Below are 21,915 nucleotides of genomic sequence, written 5' to 3'. Positions count from 1 at the left end.
GCTTATGCTGAGACACCCCTCCCACACACACACACACACACTACCCCACTCTTGATATTGACTCCCCTACATTGCTCCACTCCATACTGAGCCCACACATGCTGCCCCTTCTCCATAATGAGCTCCCAATGCTGCCCCCCTCTCATTCTGAGTCCTTACACTCCCCCGCCATCGATTTTGTCATTGCACTATCCCTCAACCCTTGTCCTCTGTCTCTAGGATTGGCCCCTCTCTCCCATTCCCCCAGCAGCAGCCGCTCTCCCCCGCCTTCACCAGCAGCCTCTCCCCCAGCATCAGCCTCTCTCCTCCCAACCTCCCCCAGCATCAGCCTCCCTCAGCATCAGCCTCTCTCCTCCGAGCCTCCCGCAGCATCAGCCTCTCCCAGCATCAGCCTTCCTCAACATCAGCCTCTTTCCTCCCAGCCTCCCCCCAGCATCAGCCTCTCTCCTCCCAGCTTCCCCCAGCATCAGCCTCCCTCAGCATCAGCCTCCCTCCTCCCAGCCTCCCCCAGCATTAGCCTCTCTCCTCCCAGCCTCCCCCAGCATCAGCCTCTCTCCTCCCAGCCTCCCCCACCATCAGCCTCCCTCAGCATCAGCCTCCCTCCTCCCAGCCTCTCCCAGCGTCAGCCTCCCCCCATCCTAGCCTTCCGCAACATCAGCCTCCCCCCTCCCAGCCTCCCCCAGCATCAGCCTCTCTCCTCCCAGCCTCCCCCAGCATCAGCCTCCCTCAGCATCAGCCTCTCTCCTCCGAGCCTCCCGCAGCATCAGCCACTCCCAGCATCAGCCTCCCTCAGCATCAGCCTCTTTCCTCCCAGCCTCCCCCAGCATCAGCCTCCCTCAGCATCAGCCTCCCTCCTCCCAGCCTCCCCCAGCATCAGCCTCTCTCCTCCCAGGTTTCCCCCTCCCAGCCTCCCTCAGCATCAGCCTCCCTCCTCACAGCCTCCCCCAGCATCAGCCTCCCTCCTCCCAGCCTCCCCCAGCATCAGCCTCCCCCAGCACCAGCCTCTCTCCTCCCAGCCTCCCCCAGCATCAGCCTCTCTCCTCCCAAACTCTCCCAGCATCAGCCTCCCCCAGTATCAGCCTCTCTCCTCCCAGCCTCCCCCTCTCTCCTCCCAGCCTCCCCCTCCCTCAGCATCAGCCTCTCTCCTCCCAGCCTCCCCCAGCATCAGCCTCCCTCAGCATTAACCTCCCTCCTCCCAGCCTCCCTCCTCCCAGCCTCCCCCAGCATCAGCCTCCCCCAGCATCAGCCTCCCTCAGCATCAGCCTCCCTCCTCCCAGCCTCCCCCAGCATCAGCCTCCCTCAGCATCAGCCTCCCTCCTCCCAGTCTCCCCCAGTATCAGCCTCCACCAGCATCAGCCTCCCCCCTCCTAGCCTCCCCCAGCATCAGCCTCTCTCAGCATCAGCCTCTCTCCTCCGAGCCTCCCGAAGCATCAGCCTCTCCCAGCATCAGCCTCCCTCAGCATCAGCCTCCCTCCTCCCAGCCTCCCCCAGCATCAGCCTCTCTCCTCTCAGCCTCCCCCCTCCCAGCCTCCCTCAGCATCAGCCTCCCTCCTCCCAGCCTCCCCCAGCATCAGCCTCCCTCCTCCCAGCCTCCCCCAGCATCATCCTCCCCCAGCACCAGCCTCCCCCAGCATCAGCCTCTCTCCTCCCAGCCTCCCCCAGCATTAGCCTCCCTCAGCATCAGCCTCCCTCCTCCCAGCCTCCCCCTCTCTCCTCCCAGCCTCCCCCAGCATCAGCCTCCCTCAGCATCAGCCTCTCTCCTCCCAGCCTCCCCCAGCATCAGCCTCCCTCAGCATCAGCCTCCCTCCTCCCAGCCTCCCCCAGCATCAGCCTCTCTCCTCCCAGCCTCCCCCAGCATCAGCCTCTCTCCTCCCAGCCTCCCCCACCATCAGCCTCCCTCAGCATCAGCCTCCCTCCTCCCAGCCTCTCCCAGCGTCAGCCTCCCCCCATCCTAGCCTTCCGCAACATCAGCCTCCCCCCTCCCAGCCTCCCCCAGCATCATACTCTCTCCTCCCAGCCTCCCCCAGTATCAGCTTCTCTTCCCCCAAGTCTCCCCCAGTATCAGCCTCTCTCCTCCCACCCCATACGCAGATCTCCAGTCTGCATTAGAGACACCCCCACGCTCCTTATGAATCTTCAGCTCTGCGAGCACTTACCTGCTCCAGGGCCCGCCGTCATCTTCCTGGCTCACGTGAGTATCCTCTTCTGACACCGGCTTCCATCGCGGCGTCCACTGCGGCGTCCTGCTGTGAGCTCTGCATGTGAAATCCATACAGCATTGGACGCAGCACAGAGGAAGGAGCTGATTGGCGCGCCTGTGACCCCGGAAGTGCTGGCGCCGGCAGTTCCGGGGTCAATCAGCTCTCTGTGCCCGGCCGCTGCAGTTTGTCTGCATTCGCATCTTAATTGACGTGGATACAAATAAATAAAGGTGCGCCTCTCCCCCCTCCCCCCTCCGAAAATACAGCGGATTTAATGAATGTGTAAAAAAAAAAAAATTTTTTTTTTTTTTTTTTTTTTTTTTACTGCTAGAAGGTGCCGCCCCCTGCATCCTGCCGCCCTAGGCACGGGACCACGGGTGCCTAATGGTAAATACGGCCCTGGTTTGAGGCCTTAGGAAAACAGACATTTCAGGAAAGGCGACCAGTCCTCTTTAAATAAGGATTAGCTCTGCCGTTGATTAGTGAAAACTCTGTTTCTGATCAAATATTGATGAATTATGCTAAGAATAGGAACTGTAGGGACATATTTTTTTCCTAAGTGCTTGTATTTAAGGCTAAAATCATTTTTGCAATTGATATCATTAATAATTTTGCACTGTTTTGCTCTTAAAGGCTCTTTGTTTGGCTTCATAATCAATTCTGATTTGGTCTGTGGTCATACATTAGATAAAAGGGTTACAAACTGTCTTGTCAGACTAAAGCTGGTGTCACACATAACGACGACGACAACGACGTCGCTGCTACGTCACCATTTTCTGTGACGTTGCAGCGACGTCCCGTCGCTGTTGCTGTGTGTGACATCCAGCAACGACCTGGCCCCTGCTGTGAGGTCGCCGGTCGTTGCTGAATGTCCAGCTTCATTTTTTGGTCGTCACTGTCCCGCTGTGACACACACATCGCTGTGTGTGACAGCGAGAAAGCGACGAAATGAAGCGATCAGGAGCCGGCACTGGCAGCTGCGGTAAGCTGTAACCAGCGTAAACATCGGGTAACCAAGGGAAGACCTTTCCCTGGTTACCCGATGTTTACGCTGGTTACCAGCCTCCGCTCTTGCTGCCAGTGCCGGCTCCTGCACTGTGACATGTGGCTGCAGTATGCATCGGGTAATTAACCCGATGTATACTGTAGCAAGGAGAGCAAGGAGCCAGCGCTAAGCAGTGCGCGCGGCTCCTTGCTCTCTGCACTGTGACATGTAGCTGCAGCACACATCGGGTTAATTAACCCGATGTGTACTGTACCTAGGAGAGCAAGGAGCCAGCGCTAAGCGCGGCTCCCTGCTCTCTGCACATGTAGCACAGCGACGTTATGATCGCTGCTTCTGCTGTGTTTGACAGCTAAGCAGCGATCATAACAGCGACTTACAAGGTCGCTGTTACGTCACCGAAAATGGTGACGTAACAGCGACGTCGTTGTCGCTGTCGCTTAGTGTGAACCCAGCTTAAGGGTATGTGCGCACGGTGCTTTTTACCTGCTTTTTACCTGCTTTTTGCTGCTTTTTCTTCTGCGCTGTTTAATGCCAAAATGGATGTGTTCTTCTGTTCAAGCAAAGTCTATGGGAATTTGGGTTTCTTGTTCACACTATGTTGTTCAAAATGTTGCCTTTTTGAGGCAGAACTTTGGTCAAAAACTCAGCTTTTCAAAGAAGCAACATGTCAATTGTTTTTGCCATTTGGGTTTTGCACTGCAAAGCTGAGTTTTTGACCAAAGTTCTGCCACAAAAAGGCAGCATTTTGAACAACATAGTGTGAACAAGAAACCCAAATTCCCATAGACTTTGCTTGAACAGAAGAACACATCCATTTTGGCATTAAACAGCACAGAAGAAAAAGCAGCAAAAAAGCAGGTAAAAAGCAGGTAAAAAGCAACGTGCGCACATACCCTTACATTGAGCTCACTGAAGGATTCTCAGTTAACTCATTCTACAGTGGAAAGTGCAGCATAAAGGCAAACAGTGCAGCACTTTTAATAATTGCAAAAATATTTTGTAGCCCCAAATACATGCACATAAATAAAAAAAATAATCCCCTTCAAATGTATATTTCAAGGAAACCTTATTAAAATAATGTTATGCTTAATGTTAAGACTACGATTAGGGATTTATAGTTCCCCACAGCTATATATATGATATACAGTCCTTTATATCAATCAGAAATTCAGCATAATCCAAACTGTTTTATAATCTGCCACCTATTAGGTCCTAAAAAAAAATCTGCAGTGAAAGGATTTATCTATATTTAGTAATATTCCTGCAGAGAAGTGCAATCTAATAATGAGATTATATTATTTAATTTCCTAATATATTTTTAATATGGCGCCTGTTTTTTGCACTGTCAAAATGATGTTGCAGAAGTGTGATTATATAACCGTGGCCTTGGCCGCATGCCATGTTACAGTACATTGGAGGGCAGCTGCGGATAACATTATGCCAAATCAATGGTAATGCGATCGGTTACAACAGAATTACAATGTTAATTATGCTACCGAAAAGAACAAATAAATAATTAGTAAATGATCTCATTATTCAGCTTATTAAAAAAAGAGAATAGATGCATAGAGGCTTAAAATAGGAGCTCTTTCCATTTGGACTTTTTTTCAGATAGTAACAGGCAACATTAAGGGGCACAAAACATGGAGGTTAAAAGGCTCTTTATAGTCCCCTTATTGTAGTGAATTGATTCGGCTCTGGACGTCATTTCTTGTTCTGTGATCCAAATGATCCAATAATTGGTACAACCAGGCTGGTGACGCTTTCATCTTTTCAGATTGGGATATAATGCGGCTGAGCCATTTAAATAATACATTACAGAAGGATTTACATTCCGCCATCTTAAATGTCAACAGCTGCACTCTGAGACGCTAAGGTATATAGACATTGAATATAAGTACTTGGGCATGTATTACTGCTAAGGAAATAAATTAAAAAAATTAAAACACTGAATCCATAAAAAGGACAGTTTTATGCGAGCCCAGTAGCCAGCGTCAAGGCGTATCTCATATTCTGGGTCCCTTTTTAGGGGCATCAGTAGATAGGGACCCACCATACGAGATACGCTTTGATGCTGGCTACTGGAATTGCATAAAACTGGCTTTTTTTAAGTTCAGTATTTCAATTTTTACATTTCCTTAGCAGAAATGCATGTTCAATTTCTTATATTCAATGTCTGTATACATTAGAGTCTCAGAGTGCAGCTGTTGATTTTTTAGTTTGTCCCATCAAGAGCTTTGTCATTTCTTTAGAGAGTCATATGGTTACATGTGGATCATAGAGTTTTTGTGATAGTGAACACAAAGGGTCCATTTTGCCCAAACATTTCCCAGGTTTTCTTTGCCCTGTTGCATTTAAGATGGCAAAATGTAAATTCTTCTCTAATGTATTATTTAAATTTTATTTAAATTTATTATTTATTGTTTATTTCCTATTCAGCATGCACCTGTTTATACTGGTCTGTTAGGAAGTGCCTTCAGTTTTCTTATTTTGGATGGGACAAAGGTGCACAGATAGGGCATTATGGCAAGAAACAAAATGGATTTGAGACACTGAGCGTATAAAAAAGGCCAGTTTTATGCGAGCCCAGCAGCCAGCGTTGAGGCGTATCTCGTTTGCTGAGTCCCTATCTAGTGATACCTCTACCTGTGCTGGATAGCCTACAATTTTATGGGAAGGTAGGAACTTGCTACTAGGAAATTAAAAATTGTCTTAAGCTGATGGGTAGGAGTGCACTACCACCAATCAGCTTAAGGGGATTTTTAATTTCCTAGAAAGGGATCCAGCATATGAGATACGTCTTGTTGCTGGCTGCTGGGCTCACATAAAACTGTCCTTTTTTATATTCTCTGTAAAAAAATATAGCGCATATGACAAGTACCCGATGGTCTAGGGTTAGATTAAGGAGAGTTTGAATTTGCTCACCTGGTGAGGTTGTGCGCCCTCGCACAACCTCGGTGTTGGCTTAATAGATCCTCTGGATGGATGGGGGTTTGGATCCTTGATATCAATGCTGTTAGGTTGTAGTCTTTAGTGGAGATGTCCGGACTCAGGACCGCTGGTTCCTCCTAATATCCCCGGCACTCTGGGTCTTGGAGTCTGCAACGATCCTCCGTTCTCCAGCTGAAAGTTCCGCTTTGGAGTGGATAACCTGTGTCTTTCTGCAGCTCTGACCGATTCCCTCTAGGGGATTGAGCTTATGGTGAAAAGGTGGAATATCGGTCTTACGAGCGCTGATAATGCACTGGTTCCATTGAAGGTTAGATTGTTTTATTGTTAAAATATTTTTTATATATAAAATATACAATTCTCCTGTTGGTTAAATCAATACAACGCGTTTCAGCATTACATCAATGCTTTCCTCAGGTGATGGTAGCGCTCACCTATAGAAGTTGTGTGAGGAGGACACAACCCCTGTAGAAGCCTGCTGTGCCATAGCTGCGGCTCCATGGCTGAAGGATAATATCATCTAGATTGCAGTTTGGCAAAGAGGAGAATATCACAATGTGACGGCTGCACTTACAGAAAGCAGGAGATCCGGAGAATCAAATCAAGACTTAATATTTACTGTAATGCGATTCCATGCCATTATAATTTCTTGAGAAAGGCGCCAGGTCAGCTCCAAAATGCGTTGGGAGGAATAAAAACCTTGCTTTGATTCTCCGGATCTCCTGCTTTCCGTGCGTGCAGCCCTCACATCGTGTCATTCTTTGCCAAACTATCATAAGACATGAGAATTGTGTAACCCATGGAAGCAGGAAATAATGAAAAACATGTCCTGACACTAAATTCTTCTCCCCATGCCTATGCCGCCAGTCGTGGATAGACCATAAGTGTCTCCTTGGCTAGTGAATGGGGCCAGGTCTTGGATCATGCGGACCCATACAAGTCTATGGGTGCGATATACGCAGAGACAGGCAATAGAGAAGATTGTATCTCTCCTTCTCTGCCCCTGTGCTCCGATTCTCACGTGAGGGAATCGGTGCACAGTAAATGACGCTCGGTCACGCTCGCAGCAGAGTTTGAGCCAAGTGTCATAAGCATATCGCATCCAATTCTCTCACATCGGATACTATACATCCTTGTCACCCCGGCCATAATCTGTCTTTTTCTTTGCTGCTTTCAGCTAATTTATCACCACATCAAATTTTAGCGCAAAACCAGTTCACTGACAGATTGCCGGCTAACTCATTCTGCAGTTAGCAATGTACAGGGAAACTAAGAGCAAATTAAAGCCAAACTGTCTTGAAGTTTTAATGACACTCTATGGTAACAAATATTTTCAGCCCAAAATACAGTCATGGCCAAAAGTTTTGAGAATTCTACAAATATTAATTTTTACAAAGTCTACTGCTTAAGTTTTTCTAATGGCAATTTGCATATACTCCAGAATGTCATAAAGAGTGATCAGCTTAACAGCAATTACTTGCAAAGTCAATATTGGCTAAGAAAATGAACTTTAACCCCCAAAACACATTTCAACATCATTGCATTCCTGCCTTAAAAGGAGCAGCTAACATTGTTTTAGTGATTGTTCCATTAACACAGGTGTGGGTGTTGATCAGGACAGGGCTGGCGAACAATCAGTCATGATTAAGTAAGAATGACACCACTGGACACTTTCAAAGGAGGCTGGTGCTTGGTATCATTGTTTCTCTTCAGTTAACCATGGTTATCTCTAAAGAAACACGTGCAGCCATCATTGCTCTGCACAAAAATGGCCTAACAGGGAAGAGTATCGCAGCTACAAAGATTGCACCTCAGTCAACAATCTATCGCATCATCAAGAACTTCAAGGAGAGAGCTTCCATTGTTGCCAAAAAGGCTCCAGGGCGCCCAAGAAGGACCAGCAAACGCCAGGACCGTATCTTAAAACTGTTTCAGCTGCGGGATCGGACTACCAGCAGTGCCGAGCTAGCTCAGCAATGGCAGCAGGCTGGTGTGAGTGCTTCTGCATGCACTGTGAGGCGGAGACTGCTTGAGCAAGGCCTGGTTTCAAGGAGGGCAGCAAAGAAGCCACTTCTCCCCAGAAAAAACATCAGGGACCGACTGATATTCTGCAAAAGGTACAGGGAGTGGACTGCTGAGGACTGGGGTAAAGTCATTTTCTCAGATGAATCCCCTTTTCGATTGTTTGGGACATCTGGAAAACAGCTTATTATGAGAAGAAGAGGGGAGCGCTACCACCAGTCTTGTCTCATGCCAACTGTTAAGCATCCTGAAACCATTCATGTGTGTAGTTGCTTCTCAGCCAAGGGAATCGCACCACTCACAGTCTTGCCTAAAAACACAGCCATGAATAAAGAATGGTACCAGAATGTCCTCCAAGAGCAACTTCTCCCAACTGTCCAAGAGCAGTTTGGCGCCCAACAATGCCTTTTCCAGCATGATGGAGCACCTTGCCATAAAGCAAAGGTGATCACTAAATGGCTCATGGAACAAAACATAGAGATTTTGGGTCCATGGCCTGGAAACTCCCCAGATCTTAATCTCATTGAGAACTTGTGGGCAATCATCAAGAGACGGGTGGACAAACAAAAACCAACAAATTCTGGCAAAATGCAAGCATTGCTTATGCAAGAATGGACAGCTATCAGTCAGGATTTGATCCAGAAGTTGATTGAGAGCATGCCAGGGAGAATTGCAGAGGTCCTGAAGAAGAAGGGTCAACACTGCAAATATTGACTTGGTGCATTAACTCATTCTGTCATTATAACCTTTTGGTCCTCATAATATGATTGCAATTATATTTCTGTATGTGATGTAAACATCAGACAAACACAATTAAAAACCAGAGGGCAACAGATCATGTGAAAAAATAATTTTGGTGTCATTCTCAAAACTTTTGGCCATGACTGTACATGAATTTCAGAAATAAAGATGTCCCTAATGGGTTGAGTTCACTATCCCTGGTTAAAATGGATAGTTAAAGGGAACCTGTCAGGTCCAATATGCACCCAGAACCACGAGCAGTTCTGGGTACATATCGCTAATCCCTGCCTAACTGTCCATGTGTACACTAGCATAGATAAAGAGATCTTTAGAAAAATTATTTCTAAAGATCCTTTATTGTATGCTAATGAGTGCAGGGACTAGTCCCAAGGGCGTTTTTTCCGTTGCTAGTTGCCCTTCTTTAGCATGTTAGTACACCCCTGTGGCCTTGCTAACATACTAATGAATGCACAGCATCAGAGGAGATCTCACTCACCTCTCTGCTGTTATCGCCACCCGACGCTGGATTTCGGCTCAGTGCGCATGATCCTGGAGATTCAGTCATGCGCACTATGAAGCCGGGTGTACGCGTCCTGGCTTCAAACTGAAGTAGTACGCATGACCCAAACTCCGGGATCATGTGCATGGAGCCGAAATCCTGCGTCGGGCGGCAATCGCAGCGGAGAGGTGAGTGAGATCATGCTCTATCAATGCGCATTTATTAGCATGATAGCACACCCACAGGGGCGTACTAACATGCTAATGGAGGTGATTAGCAAGGAAAGCAGCACCCAAGGGACTAGTGCCCTCACTCATTAGCATACGGTAAAATATTTTTAGAAATACTTTTTCCAAAGTTCCCTTTAATTATGCTAGTGTGTACAGGGACGGTTAGACAGGGATTAGCAATATGCACCTAGAACTGCTCGTGGTTATGGGTGCATATTGGACCTGACAGGTTCCCTTTAACAACACAGGACTAGGTCTCATGCCAGTCCAGCTAATCTGTGTAACCCCGCCCCCACCACTGATTGGCAGCTTGCTCATAATGCACACAGGAAGCGACCAATCAGAGATGTGGGCGGTTCCCTGACAGGTTCCCTTTAAGGTTTTTAGATCAGAATCCATGGTGGTCTATGGCAGTGAGAAGTTAACGTCAGTAAACCAGGTGGTGTAGGACAGTGAGAGGATTCATGTTAGTTTAACCCATCTTCTAGTAAAGTGTGCTGGGGGAGATAATTTTAATATTTTGGTGTTCTTGGGCACAGGGGTTCATATAGGGATGAATTCTGAACTGTACAGAGCGAGACTTTCTGCTCACATCCATACAAATGCAGCAAGGTTGATGGGACGGTGCTTTATAAAACAGAGGGACAATGACCCAAAACACACTGCGAAAACAACACAGACGTTTATAAGGCAAAGAAGAGGAGTAATCTGCAATGGCTGAGTCAGTCACCAGACATCAACCCCATCGAGCTACATCTCACATGGTAAAGACAAAACTTAAGAAAGAAAGACCCACAAACAGGCAACAACTGAAGTCACCGCAGTAAAGGCCGACAAAGCCTCACAAAGGAGGAAACCCAACGTGTGGTGACGTCAATGGCTTCCAGACTTCAGGCGTCATTACCTGCAAAGGATTCTCTACAAAGTATTAAACATGGATATTTTATTTATGGTTAAATTTACTTTGTCCAGTTACTTTCGAGCCCCTGATATGAGGAGGCTTTGTAGAAAAATGGCTGCAATTCCTAAACATTACACAGGATATTTTTGTTCAACCCCTTAAATTAAACCTGAAAGTCTCCACATCAATTCTATAGTTTATATCGTTTTAAAGAAAAAATACGTCCTGCGGAGCTGAAATCACGAAGATTCAGTCACTTTCTTTACTTAACTCCCGGTGCTGGTGTCGCGGGCGGGGAGGAGGGTGTCAGCACACCGCGCTCACCCCTTCTGCTCGGGTCCTGCGGCTGCCGCTGCTCAGTGGTGGCTCGAGCTGTGGGCCGAATCCCGGGGGTTTCTCGAGCGGCGCTCCTCGCCCGTGAGTGAAAGGGGGAATTTGGGGTGTTGGGATAATGTCCGTGACGCCACCCACGGTTGTGGTGATTTGTAGCACCACCGCTGCTCAATACGGGGATCCCGGGGGTGGTGATGTGGAGCAGCTAGGTGTTGTGTTGCCCCTCCGTGGGTAGGGGGTTGGTGATCCCGGGGCCCGGTGATGATATGTAGGATGCAGGGCCTGGTGGGCGCAGGGACGCGGGGGCAGCGCTGTGCCTTGCGGCACTGTGGTACTCACTCAGCCTGAGACAGTGACACAGTTCTTGGTAAACAAACGGCTGGTCGGTCGGTCCCACGGACGGCTGCACTTGCTCACCCAGTCGGTAGTGGTGATGTCCCTTTTCCTTGCACCTAATGTTGTCTGTTGGTCGCGATGGGTTCCCACCGGTAACCCGCTCCCCGGCTTCAAGCTGGGCCGGAGGAGCTCTACTCTTTGCCCGCAGGCGCTGGCCCTCAGAAACTGGTGCCCTGGCGGTGGCGGTGTCTCTGTTGTACAGGTTGGGCTGTTGCCTTCAATCAGGACTTGGTTGTTGGGGGATCTACGTCCCCTTCACTGACGGATTTGGCAAATTTGGCGACTCCTAGCCTTGCCGGGGTCCGAGAGGCCCCTGCCCTGGTGCTGACTGTCCTTTGGTACGCTGCTCCAGACCGCCGGGTCACTACCCGTCCGCGGCCCTTCCAGGAACTTCCAAACGGTCACCCCTTCAGACAATCACCACTGTTGCTGACCTTGCTGACTCCGTCCTGCACACAGCTGGACTCACTTTAAGCTTTCCTTCTGTAACTGTTCTCACTTTCCTTCAGCTTCTCTTACTCCTCCTTTACCACTTCCACTTCGCTTCACTACTTTCACTTCCTTAGCTCATCTTAGCTGTTTACTCAAGCTCTCCCCTGAGCTAAACTGACTGGTTCCTCCCGCCTCCAGAGCTGTGTCCTCCTCGGTGGGCGGAGCCAACCGCCTGGCCCACCCCCTGGTGTGAACATCAGCCTCTGAAGGAAGGCAACAAGGATTTTGTTTAGCTTTGGTGTTCCTAACTGGGATGTAGGGTGTGATGGTGCAGTGACCTGTGACCCCTGGCTTGCCCAGGGCGTCACACTGGGACTTTATGTGAATCTGCTATCTTTATCATGTACAGATTGCCATTATTTATAGCAGGGCCTCACAGAAAATGAATGGCTGATATAGTGGAAATATTTAAATAATCCATTTTGACAAAAAATATCTCAGAGTTTACTTTGTGTGTGTTACGGACCTCGCTGACACTATTGGGTTATGTTGAATGTTCACATTTAATGCCTGTCTACAAAACTCGCCTGCATAATATTGGAGCGTCTTTAGGCAGTTGACAACTCTCCTTAGCGTCTTGCCTGACTGGAGGACGTGTCATTCTGCCACAACACATCTTTATGTGCCTCGTCTATTCCTCCAGCAATCGCTGCAATCTTTATTATTATTCTGAAGCACGGAAAATATCTAGAAGAAATGTAGACCTTACCGTTTTTTTATGATACGTCTAGAATGTGATGTCCTATTTTATGTCTTCCTGTATTTTATTTATCTGTTTATTGGTGAGTTGAGTGATTGGACAAGAATACCATGTAATACAGGAAGGCATGTGTCATGCTAGGGAAGTACCAAGGGAAACCCTGTGTCTAGGGAAGGGGGAGATGGTGACCCCTGACCAAACCTACTGCTGGTCCCTGGGGTCCCTCACCACCCTAGTTAGGTACTGTACCTATGTGCTGAGCTGGATACTTGACCCTAGGCATCCCTAGTGCTGGGCCCTAAATAGGGAACGGATGGGATGAGCTCTTCATCAACCCCTCTAACCAACTATAGGAAACACAAGGGGGACACTCAGGGTAAAATGCATGAATTACCAATCTACAGATGACACAGGTAGAAGTTTAGCAAAGTTTTCAGCAACGATACCACAGAGGAGTACAAGCCACCTGCTTGCAACCAAGGCTTGAATGAACTGAAAAATATCACCAGCACCAGTACAAGGAGGGAAGGGGTATTTAAGCACGAAGAGAATGTTGATGATCAGCAGCTGGGTGGAAGGTGAGCTCCTGCTGGGTCCAAAAGGGGAGAGATGAAAATCCAGCAGGAAAGATACCTATACAAATGATTACTGACAGCAGGAACAATGGAAAGTTGGAGCATTCTGCGCAGCCAAACGCTGTGACCTTCTAGGGCCAGAAACCACATGACTGTCACATGACAGCTGCTCTAAAGCTGCTTTCAAAAATTAAAGTGGACACTTTTCTACTTTAAAGGATAAAGCCTTTAAATTAGAAAATGTTCAGTTGACTTGTCATAAATGTTTCATTGATCATGTTGCTAAAATTTGTGAGCTAAGTGGAACTAGAAAGCTAGAACATGGGTGCATTAGGGCATGTGGTCTTTAGGGTATGAGGTTTTAAGGCATGGGGTCTGTAGGGTATGGGGCTTTAGTGTATGGAAGCTTTAGGGCATGGGGGCCTGAGGGTATGGGGCTTTGGGGTATGGGGGATTTAAGGCATGGGGCTTTAGGGTAGGAGGGACTTTAGTGTATGGGAGCTCTAGGGTATGTGGGCTTTAAGACATAGGGGCTTTAGGGTAGGAGGGGTTTAGGGTATGAGGGCCTTAGGGCATGGAGGCTTTATGGTATTGGGACTGTAGGGAAGGGGGTTTATGGTGCCTAAATCTGTTGACCTTTCTCAGAAATCTCATAAAGTGTACACATATAATAAAGGTAACTCATGCGGCAGTGGTTCAGTGATGGTAAATCCTGTCCTCTTTGTTATTAGACAGTGATGACCACAATCATGAATTGCAGATGCCATATAGGACAATTATTAACCTCTAGTTTGGGACTCCCACTCCTACCCACAGGATGGCCTGGGTAAGGGGGAATTTGAGTACAGTAGCAGTCTGCTTCTTGGTGCTCCCAAACGTCCGATAGACTGTCACTGACCGAACTGCTGCTCCATTCAATGTCCTCTCTGCGGCTGTGGAGTGAATAAAATGAGATGCTTGGTTGGTGCACCCACCAATGAAAATATGTTGCAAATCCCCCCTTTTTATGTAGCAAGGACCCAGTAAAAGATGGTCTTCAAAAATGTCCCCATTATTCACACTTAACAGGAAGAAACAAAGGGGAAAGCCATAAATGTCTGATAGATGTGGTCTGCGCCTCAGGGTCCCACACTCATCTCCAGAACATGGGCTCTCTCACCCTTGTTCCTCTTGAGTGAATACATCGGTGGCTGCTCAACTCTCTATTCGCTTCCATTGGAATAAGAGAAATTCCTATTGATTGAATCCTGGTAAGTGTAATAAATTCTCAATGGAAGATACATTTCTGGCCCTGCAGCTGCATGAGGCGCCGTTCACACCTGCATTATGACTTCCTCTCATAACGGAGCGATCACATTTATGATGGATCTGGATTTGTTCGGATCCCAAAGATTGTGATTTCCTTGTGTTTCTTCCTTGAATATGTGACTTTTGCTTTGATCATAGTCTCGGTTGCTTTATCACTGATCATTCTTTTTTTTCTATTTCGGAAATGTAGAGCAAAGATGCCGGAATCAGAACCTTGGTTATGTTGGATGAGCAAGGAGGTAAGTTACTTGGAGAAAGCTCCCATATTTCTGTAAATGATTTAAATTGCAATTTATATAATTGTGGTAAGAGATGAAATAAAGATTGATGTTGTCTACTACTAGATTATGGCTTCCCTTTCTGGGTGAGTAAAGATCTGTATGGTTAGAAACACTGTGCTTGACGATTCGGCCTAAATATCTTACTCGGCCTCCATAGTGGTAAAAGCAATTGTAAATGTCGGTTGTCTGGGGGACGTCTGTGGATCACCATCGTAGGGAAGAATAAAGCACGGCCTTCTTAAAAATGGTTTATTGCAGCTGAATACAGGGCAAATCTGTGGCGGGCGCTGTATAATAACGGGACTTCAAGAACCTGAAAGGGAGGATCCCTGTATTATGTACAGACCCCGCTCCCCCTCATGCAGGAGGTATAATATGAGGTTACCGAAAAAGTTTCTTGAAAGTGACAACCTTATTTTCTTTAAGACCGTATGGTTTCATTTTTAATCTGCAGAATACGCTACAATTCCACAAAAACAAGGTCCTGTGCACTTCTGAGGAACATACACAGGTTCTTAACTACTGCCTACCTTCTTAGGGGTCAAGTAGCCATTTTAACACATAAATATCCAATAAGAGCACACGTCACATATAAAATATGATTTATATATGTTACTGGCAATGTGTAAAAACAGGCATTCTATAGAATACCCAGGCAATGTATACAATGCCGGAAATGGGTCGTCAAAGTATGAAATACATCAGATGTTCATACATTTCCTAGTCATTCTATAGAATACCTAAATGACAAACAGGCAGAGTGTAGAATACTCAGGGGTGGTCCGTCCAAAAGTAGGGGGACAGAGCAGGCAGCAGCAGATCTGTGAAACTGGATCAATTGCCCTTAGCATTAGCAACCAATCAGATTCCACCTTTCATTTTCCTTAGAGTCTGTGAGGAATGAAAAGTGGAATCGGATTGGTTGTTTCTTTGGGGTTTTTCCTAGTAAAGATATCCTGTTGTTCATTTAGGATTTCTTCTTTCATTAGTTTTTTGACTGTTTGTTACTAAAGACTTTTCCAATCTGGGCATTATATCAGACTTTGCCTGAGCAGTTCTTGTCATTCTTTATAATACCTAGACATTTTATATAATACTTAGGAAAAGTACGAAACAAAGCAGATATTTCATACCTTGCCTGAAAACAACAGTGATTGTATACATTGCCTAGCTATTCTATAGAATTCCGGGTTTTCATACATTGCCGATAACATATACATTACACGTGTCCTTCGCTAGATCATATTTCTGTTAGGCATAACGACAGCCAGATCAGTTGTGATCTACACTGAAAGGTGGGCATATCATTGGTGCAACCTGTGCAGCTGCACAGAGACCCCAGAAGTTAGCGGATCATTTCTACCTCCAAAGCAGGTGGATTTCTGCATTTTCATGAGCTCTTTGGCTGCAAAGGCCCGAGATATTGTTCTGGCCTCTTCAGTCTGTGTCTGCCTCTGTCTACACTGAATGACCATCTTATTGCAGACACCCATCTAGTGGCACATTAGTCATCCTTTCGCTTTTAAGACTAGAGAAATTCTTAGATTTCACTAGGTGTTAAAATAATCCTGCAGGAATATTGGCTTCTCACAGTTGCAGGTAATTTCATGGAGGGACTAACATGCACTGGATAGCCTGTCGTATCCCACTTCAAACATGGTCTATATGCAGAATAGGAGAGCCATTGTCCAGAGCACCAAATTCTACTGGAGCACAAAATTTCAACCCCACCACCTCCTACCACCGCACTGAATGGTGCTGGCATTTTCTATTGAGCTGAATGAGTAAAGCAGAAAGTAGCTGTTTTGTCATCTCAGTCGCTGCCGCTTGTTCCTATGCAGAGCTCAGCAGCAGTAACTGAGTTAAGAAAGCTTTCAGTATGATGATGTTAGGTTTGTCATCTCGGTCGATACCTATGCAGAGTGCAGCAGCTGGATCTGAGCTGCTTCGCTCTGTATAGGCAGCGACAAGATGACTGAGACTGAGCTAAACAGTGTTGCGCCATGTGCACTGCAATGGTGCTGCACTGTGCTCTCCTGCATCTCTCTGCAACTCCTCTAACCTCTAACACAGACGTGCCGGGGGGAGTTGTCCCTAAAGCGGGCTTTACACGCTACAATATATGTATCGATATGTCGCCGGGGTCACGTCGCTAGTGACGCACATCAAGCCTTGTTTGACATATCGTAGCGTGTAACACAAATGAGCGACTGTGAACGAGCAAAAATACTCACCTTATCATTGCTCGTTGACACGTCTCTCATTTTCAAAAAATCGAACGTCCGGTTGCTCATTGTTACCGAGGCAGCACACATTGCTCTGTATGACACCCCGGGAACGATGAACTGCTGCTTACCTGCGTCCCGCCGGCAATGCGGAAGGAAGGAGGTGGGCGGGATGTTTACGTCCTGCTCATCTCCACCCCTCCGCTTCTATTGGGCGGCCGCTGTGTAACGTCGCTGTGACACCGAACGTCCCTCCCCCTTCAGGAAGAGGATGTTCGCCGCCCACAGCGAGGTCGTTCGGGAGGTAAGTACGTGTGACGGGGGTTACTCACTTTGTGCGACACGGGCAAATTGCCCGTGCCGCACAAACGATGGGGGCGGGTGCGATCGCTCATGAAATCGACGCGTGTAAAGCAGCCTTAACTTTAAAAAAGTCCATTGTAAACAAAAAAAAAAGATGAATTTTATGTTTTTACACATTTTTTTCAATCCTAACTAGGGTTAATGCTTGGGTTAGGTGTAGGTCTAGGGTTAGGACTAGATAATAACATACAAATTGGAAAAGTTAAACAAAAAATAAAGAATAGATACAAATATCATAACAATGTATTTTTATTTTAAAACATTTATGATGGATTTCAGCCTGTGGAAGAAAAAAACAGAACTCCTAAGGGCAAACTATAATTGAATCAGTATTTACTTAAAAGACCATACAGGAGCTTGGGGAATAAGCTGCACAATACTGAACTGGTAGAAGGGAATCAGGGAGTGCTATTGGACCACAGTTTTGGGGGCACAAATTGATTGTCTTATCTTAAAGGAAATCTGTCAGCAGGTTTTTGCTACCTCATCTGAGTACAGCATGATGTAGACAAAAAGATCCTAAATCCAACAATGTATCACTTAGATTACTGGGTGCAGCTGTTCTAACACAATCATAATTTTTAGATTTAGTCATGTAGCAGAGCTCAGAGAGCTGTCCCCGCCCTCACCAGGCTCTGTATAGAGATTACAGAACAAAAGATGCTATAAAAACAACCAAAACACACGGTATTGGATCAAAATTATTTTATTATTTATATTCAATTATTAAAAAAGACATATCCAAAACAAAAATATTTCATAAAAAATATGTAGCACGTCCTAAAATACACAAATAGAGGGATAATTCAACTGCTGTGCACGTGACCTTGTAGTCCGAGGAATGATAAGGGCCCTGCTTTTTAAAAAACCTAGCAAATAAACAATAGATTCGATTGCGACAAGACAGGCATCCCTGAATTTTCTGTGTTAACCCTTGCAGCATGCTGGCTTCAGCTTACATAGCAAAAACCTGCTGACAGATTCCTTTTAACCTCACTACGCCACTGTGTATAGGAGTAAGCTCTTAGGACTGTGAAGGTCAAGCAAACAAGAAAAACGCATGTTCTCTGAAGCATTCCATGACTATATTTCCCTTGTGGTTTGGTGCATTATCCTGTTGAAAGTGTCCGTCTGTCATAGTGTTAAAGGGAACCTGTCACCACTTTTTTGGCCTATAAGCTGCAGTCACCACCACCGGGCTCTTACTGTATATACAGCATTCTAACATCTTGTATATAAGAGCCCAGGCCGCTGTGAGAAAATAAAAAACACTTTATGATACTTACCTAACGGTCGCGCGGTTGGCCATATGGGCGACTCCGTTGTCCGGTGCCGGCGCCGCCTCTTTTGGCCATCTTTGCTCTCCTTCTCTAGCCATGGTGCATTACGCATCCAACGTCATATGACTCGCCCACCCCAGGGCTATGGGACACCCGGTGCCGGGCCGGACTAGTCCGGTGGTAGTCAGTGGTGGCTGGGCCCGGCTCCGTGGCCCTGGTGGGTGTCAGTAGTTTACGTGGCTTGCTTGCTAATGTTTGTGTTCGTGACGCCACCTGTGGTATGCGGCTACTGAGCCGCCGCTGCTGTGTGAAGCCTCCGGGATGATGTTGTGGCAGCAATGATGGGACTGCTCCCCACAGGTGGAGCAAAGCCCGGGGCACAGTTGGTGCTTGTAAGTGTCTATGCAGGTAGAATAACAGAGACGAGTCCAAAGGTGCAGTTCTAGTTCTTTTACTCACAGTTTCTGTCACACTTGCAGGGACCCTCAGACTGCTGGGACCACTGTCAGGGACCTCCGCCTTCTGGGTGATTCCGAGCGTGAAATCCGGTTCCCTCTCTTTAGTGTCCCTTCTTCTGCTGACTTCACTAGCCTCGCCTTAGGTAGATGGACTTGGCTTGGCCTCCATTACAGCCTCCAGGCTGGGGGGTCACCTGTCGGCTGATTACCCCTTTTCTGAAGATCTGCTCTGGGTTCTGGCCCTGGGAGCTTGCAATTCCCTGGGCCTCGGTTTTTACTGTCTGGAGACTGTCTTTTCACTCCCTCAGTATCTAGGGACCGTCCCCTGTCGCAGCTGATCGCTCCACTGATGTCGCTGTGGAACGGGCCACCGCAGCCTGTAGCTACCCGTAGCGCCTCTGGGCCCTCGGCAGCGGTACCCAACAAGGACTGCTCGTGGCACCTTCCAGGACTACCCGTGGCCCTGCGATCCTTTCTTGTCTTCTACATGCTCACTCCTCACTCTCCCACTCCCTGAGCGAACTCACTAAACTTCACCTTCCTGTCCCTGTCTGCTCTCCCTGGCTCCTCCCACCTCCCCAGTTGCTAAGCTGTACCCTATGGGAGCAGGGATGGGTCTTACAGCCCCTCCCAGCATGCAGCATGGGAGGGTTGCCTGCCACTTTCCCTGGTCCTGTGTGTCTCTAGCAATGGGTGTAGTGTGAATTTACCAGGGGACCGGAGTTCACTCTCTTCCTCACCCAGAATGGGGCATCACACCGCAGATGGGGTGCAATGACCTGTGGCGACGGAAGCCTCAGGGGCGCCACACTCCCCCACAGCGAATCCCAGCACGTCCTCGGGCTGAAAAACAACAAAAACATATGGAGACCTGCAAAACATTTTTGTATGCAATAACATAACCTGTCAAACATTTCTTCCCTTTATGGGAGGCATAATCACTTTAACGTTGCAAACTTCTTATAAAGAAACTATGGGTGCACTTTCAGTTCATTGCACAGTTTGGGCACTTCCCCCATAATTCTGGTAGGGGGCACAACAGGTGCAACTTTATACATTTCTGGCTACTACAAGTCCAGTAGCCCGTCAGTTCGTTTCAAACAATCAAAGTAACATCTTCGACCAGCCATTAAGTCCAATGGCCTGGTTGCATCAGACATAACACCGACATACCAGCCATTAAGTCCAATGGCCTGGTAAAACATAAAACACATACTTCACACACCAGCCACCAAGTCCAGTGGCCTGGCATGACATGACATCTAACCATTCACCGGGGCCCACACTCCAGTTCAGTGGCCCGGTAGCACATAACAGGGGGGTGACATCTTCAAAAAGAATCAGGGACAGCACAGTAGGAAGGGGTGTCGTCTTCGAAAAGAAGCAAGGGCAAAACACGAGGGACTTCTTCAAAAAGAATAAGGGGCAGACAGGGGCTATTTACAGTTTGGCAGCTCTTCATCCTCCTTACTCTCTAGGATAGATGTCAGGATCCCACTCCGGCACGGCTCTTGGCAGCAGGTCCGCTGATGAGATCATCGTCTGGGTCCCTTGAGCACTGGTCCCTGACCTCCTGCGTTGTCCTGCAGCCTGGGTTGGAGTGGGGCTGCCTATAGGCGTGGCACGGCGCTGCTGCAGAGGGCTGCTTGTCTGCAGGGGGCTATTGCTGTGGTCTCTAGGGCCCTGCTTCGGCCGGGCACCCTGCATCACGCACGCCATGGAGATCCTGGTTTGCGTCTCCTGGGCAACGGTGGCGGTCCGGCTGCAATGTTCTGCGGCCTGGGTCTGTCTGGGGGTGGCGCTGCTGCCTGGGGAGATGCTACGCTCTTGTGCTGTGCGGCGCCACTCTGGCTCTCCTGGGGCCGCTTCTCCCTGCACAATGCGCACATGCAGCGCATACCACCCGCGGTCCCCCATCAGCCGGGTATACTCCACCTCATCACCCAGCTTGGCGTCGCGGCCTGGGTGGCCTCTGGGCAGGTGCTCCTCGATGTCTCTCCGTGCTACAAACACGTCCTTGCCCAGGCCAGGCTCCCGGATGAAGCCCCAGCCACCTTTCTGCCGGAAATCTACAACAGTGCCCCGTTTCACTGGGCACTCAGCTCCCTTCAGGGCCTTCCTGACCTCTTCTTTGGAAGCCAGATTGGCGACTTCCCGGGCCCTCCTTTTCTCCTCCCGGAGTTCCCGCTCCTGCCGGTACTCGACCACCAGCCTTTGGCACGTCAGCTCATTGGCCTGGGGAGTCGCCTTGGGGCGCAGCGGCCGCTGCAGTCCCTTGGTTTCTATGGGCACGGCGTCCCAGTTCACTCCCGGGGATGCCATTCCCAGGAGGTTCACAGGGGGACTCGGCAAAGGGCCCGCTGGTTGTTCTGGGTCCACCCCTCCCCCGGCTCCGTCTGCGGGGGTCTCAGGCAGGCCTCCGGTGCCCCACCGGGCTTCCGCGGGTCCGGCGGGGGAGGCCAGAGGGTCGGTGAAGTGACTGGTCAGGGGCGCGTGGCGGGGCCATGGGTCCGGACAGATCAGGGTTTCAGTTGGCTCACCCTCTTGCTGCTCCGCGGCATCCATCCACCGGCCCAGGCCTTCCGGTATCAGCGGGGTCCCTCTCCACCGGTCCGCTTCCACCCCCACGCTGCTCAGCCTCCGGGTCAGGGCTCGCACTTCCTCTCTCAGCAGGTCCAGCTCGGGGTCCTCTCCGCCGGTCCCTGGTGCACCTCGCTGCAGCTCCTCCGCCATGCTTCCGGCCCGGGAAATGCTGCCTGGAACGCTGCTCGAGTGCTCGACCACGCCACTCGGCTGCTCCCTTTTCCTTCTCGGCGGCGGGGCCGGAGGCTGCACTTGCATCTGGCGCCAGACTGGCGCCCAGCCCATCACGGCCGGCACCGCTCCACTTAGTATCAGGTACATTTTCTTTTTCTTTATCTGTTGGTCGGGCGTTTAAGCTTTTTCTGCCAGCCG

The 21,915-nt window shown here is 48.5% G+C and overlaps 1 protein-coding gene across 2 annotated transcripts in view; it reads left to right on the top strand.

The window, feature by feature from the left end:
* The window catches only part of SNAP25 (synaptosome associated protein 25), a 231,182-nt gene that overhangs the window by 163,009 nt on the left and 46,258 nt on the right, over nucleotides 1-21,915 (top strand). For both annotated transcript variants that reach the window (XM_075339297.1, XM_075339296.1), the window contains exon 4: nucleotides 14,544-14,592. In XM_075339297.1, coding sequence (XP_075195412.1) covers nucleotides 14,544-14,592 — 49 coding nt within the window. The remainder of the gene's footprint in view (nucleotides 1-14,543; nucleotides 14,593-21,915) is intronic.

The sequence above is a fragment of the Anomaloglossus baeobatrachus genome, chromosome 3 (assembly GCF_048569485.1).
Source record: "Anomaloglossus baeobatrachus isolate aAnoBae1 chromosome 3, aAnoBae1.hap1, whole genome shotgun sequence".
NCBI lineage: Eukaryota > Metazoa > Chordata > Amphibia > Anura > Aromobatidae > Anomaloglossus > Anomaloglossus baeobatrachus.
This window is presented reverse-complemented; position numbering and strand designations above follow the sequence as displayed.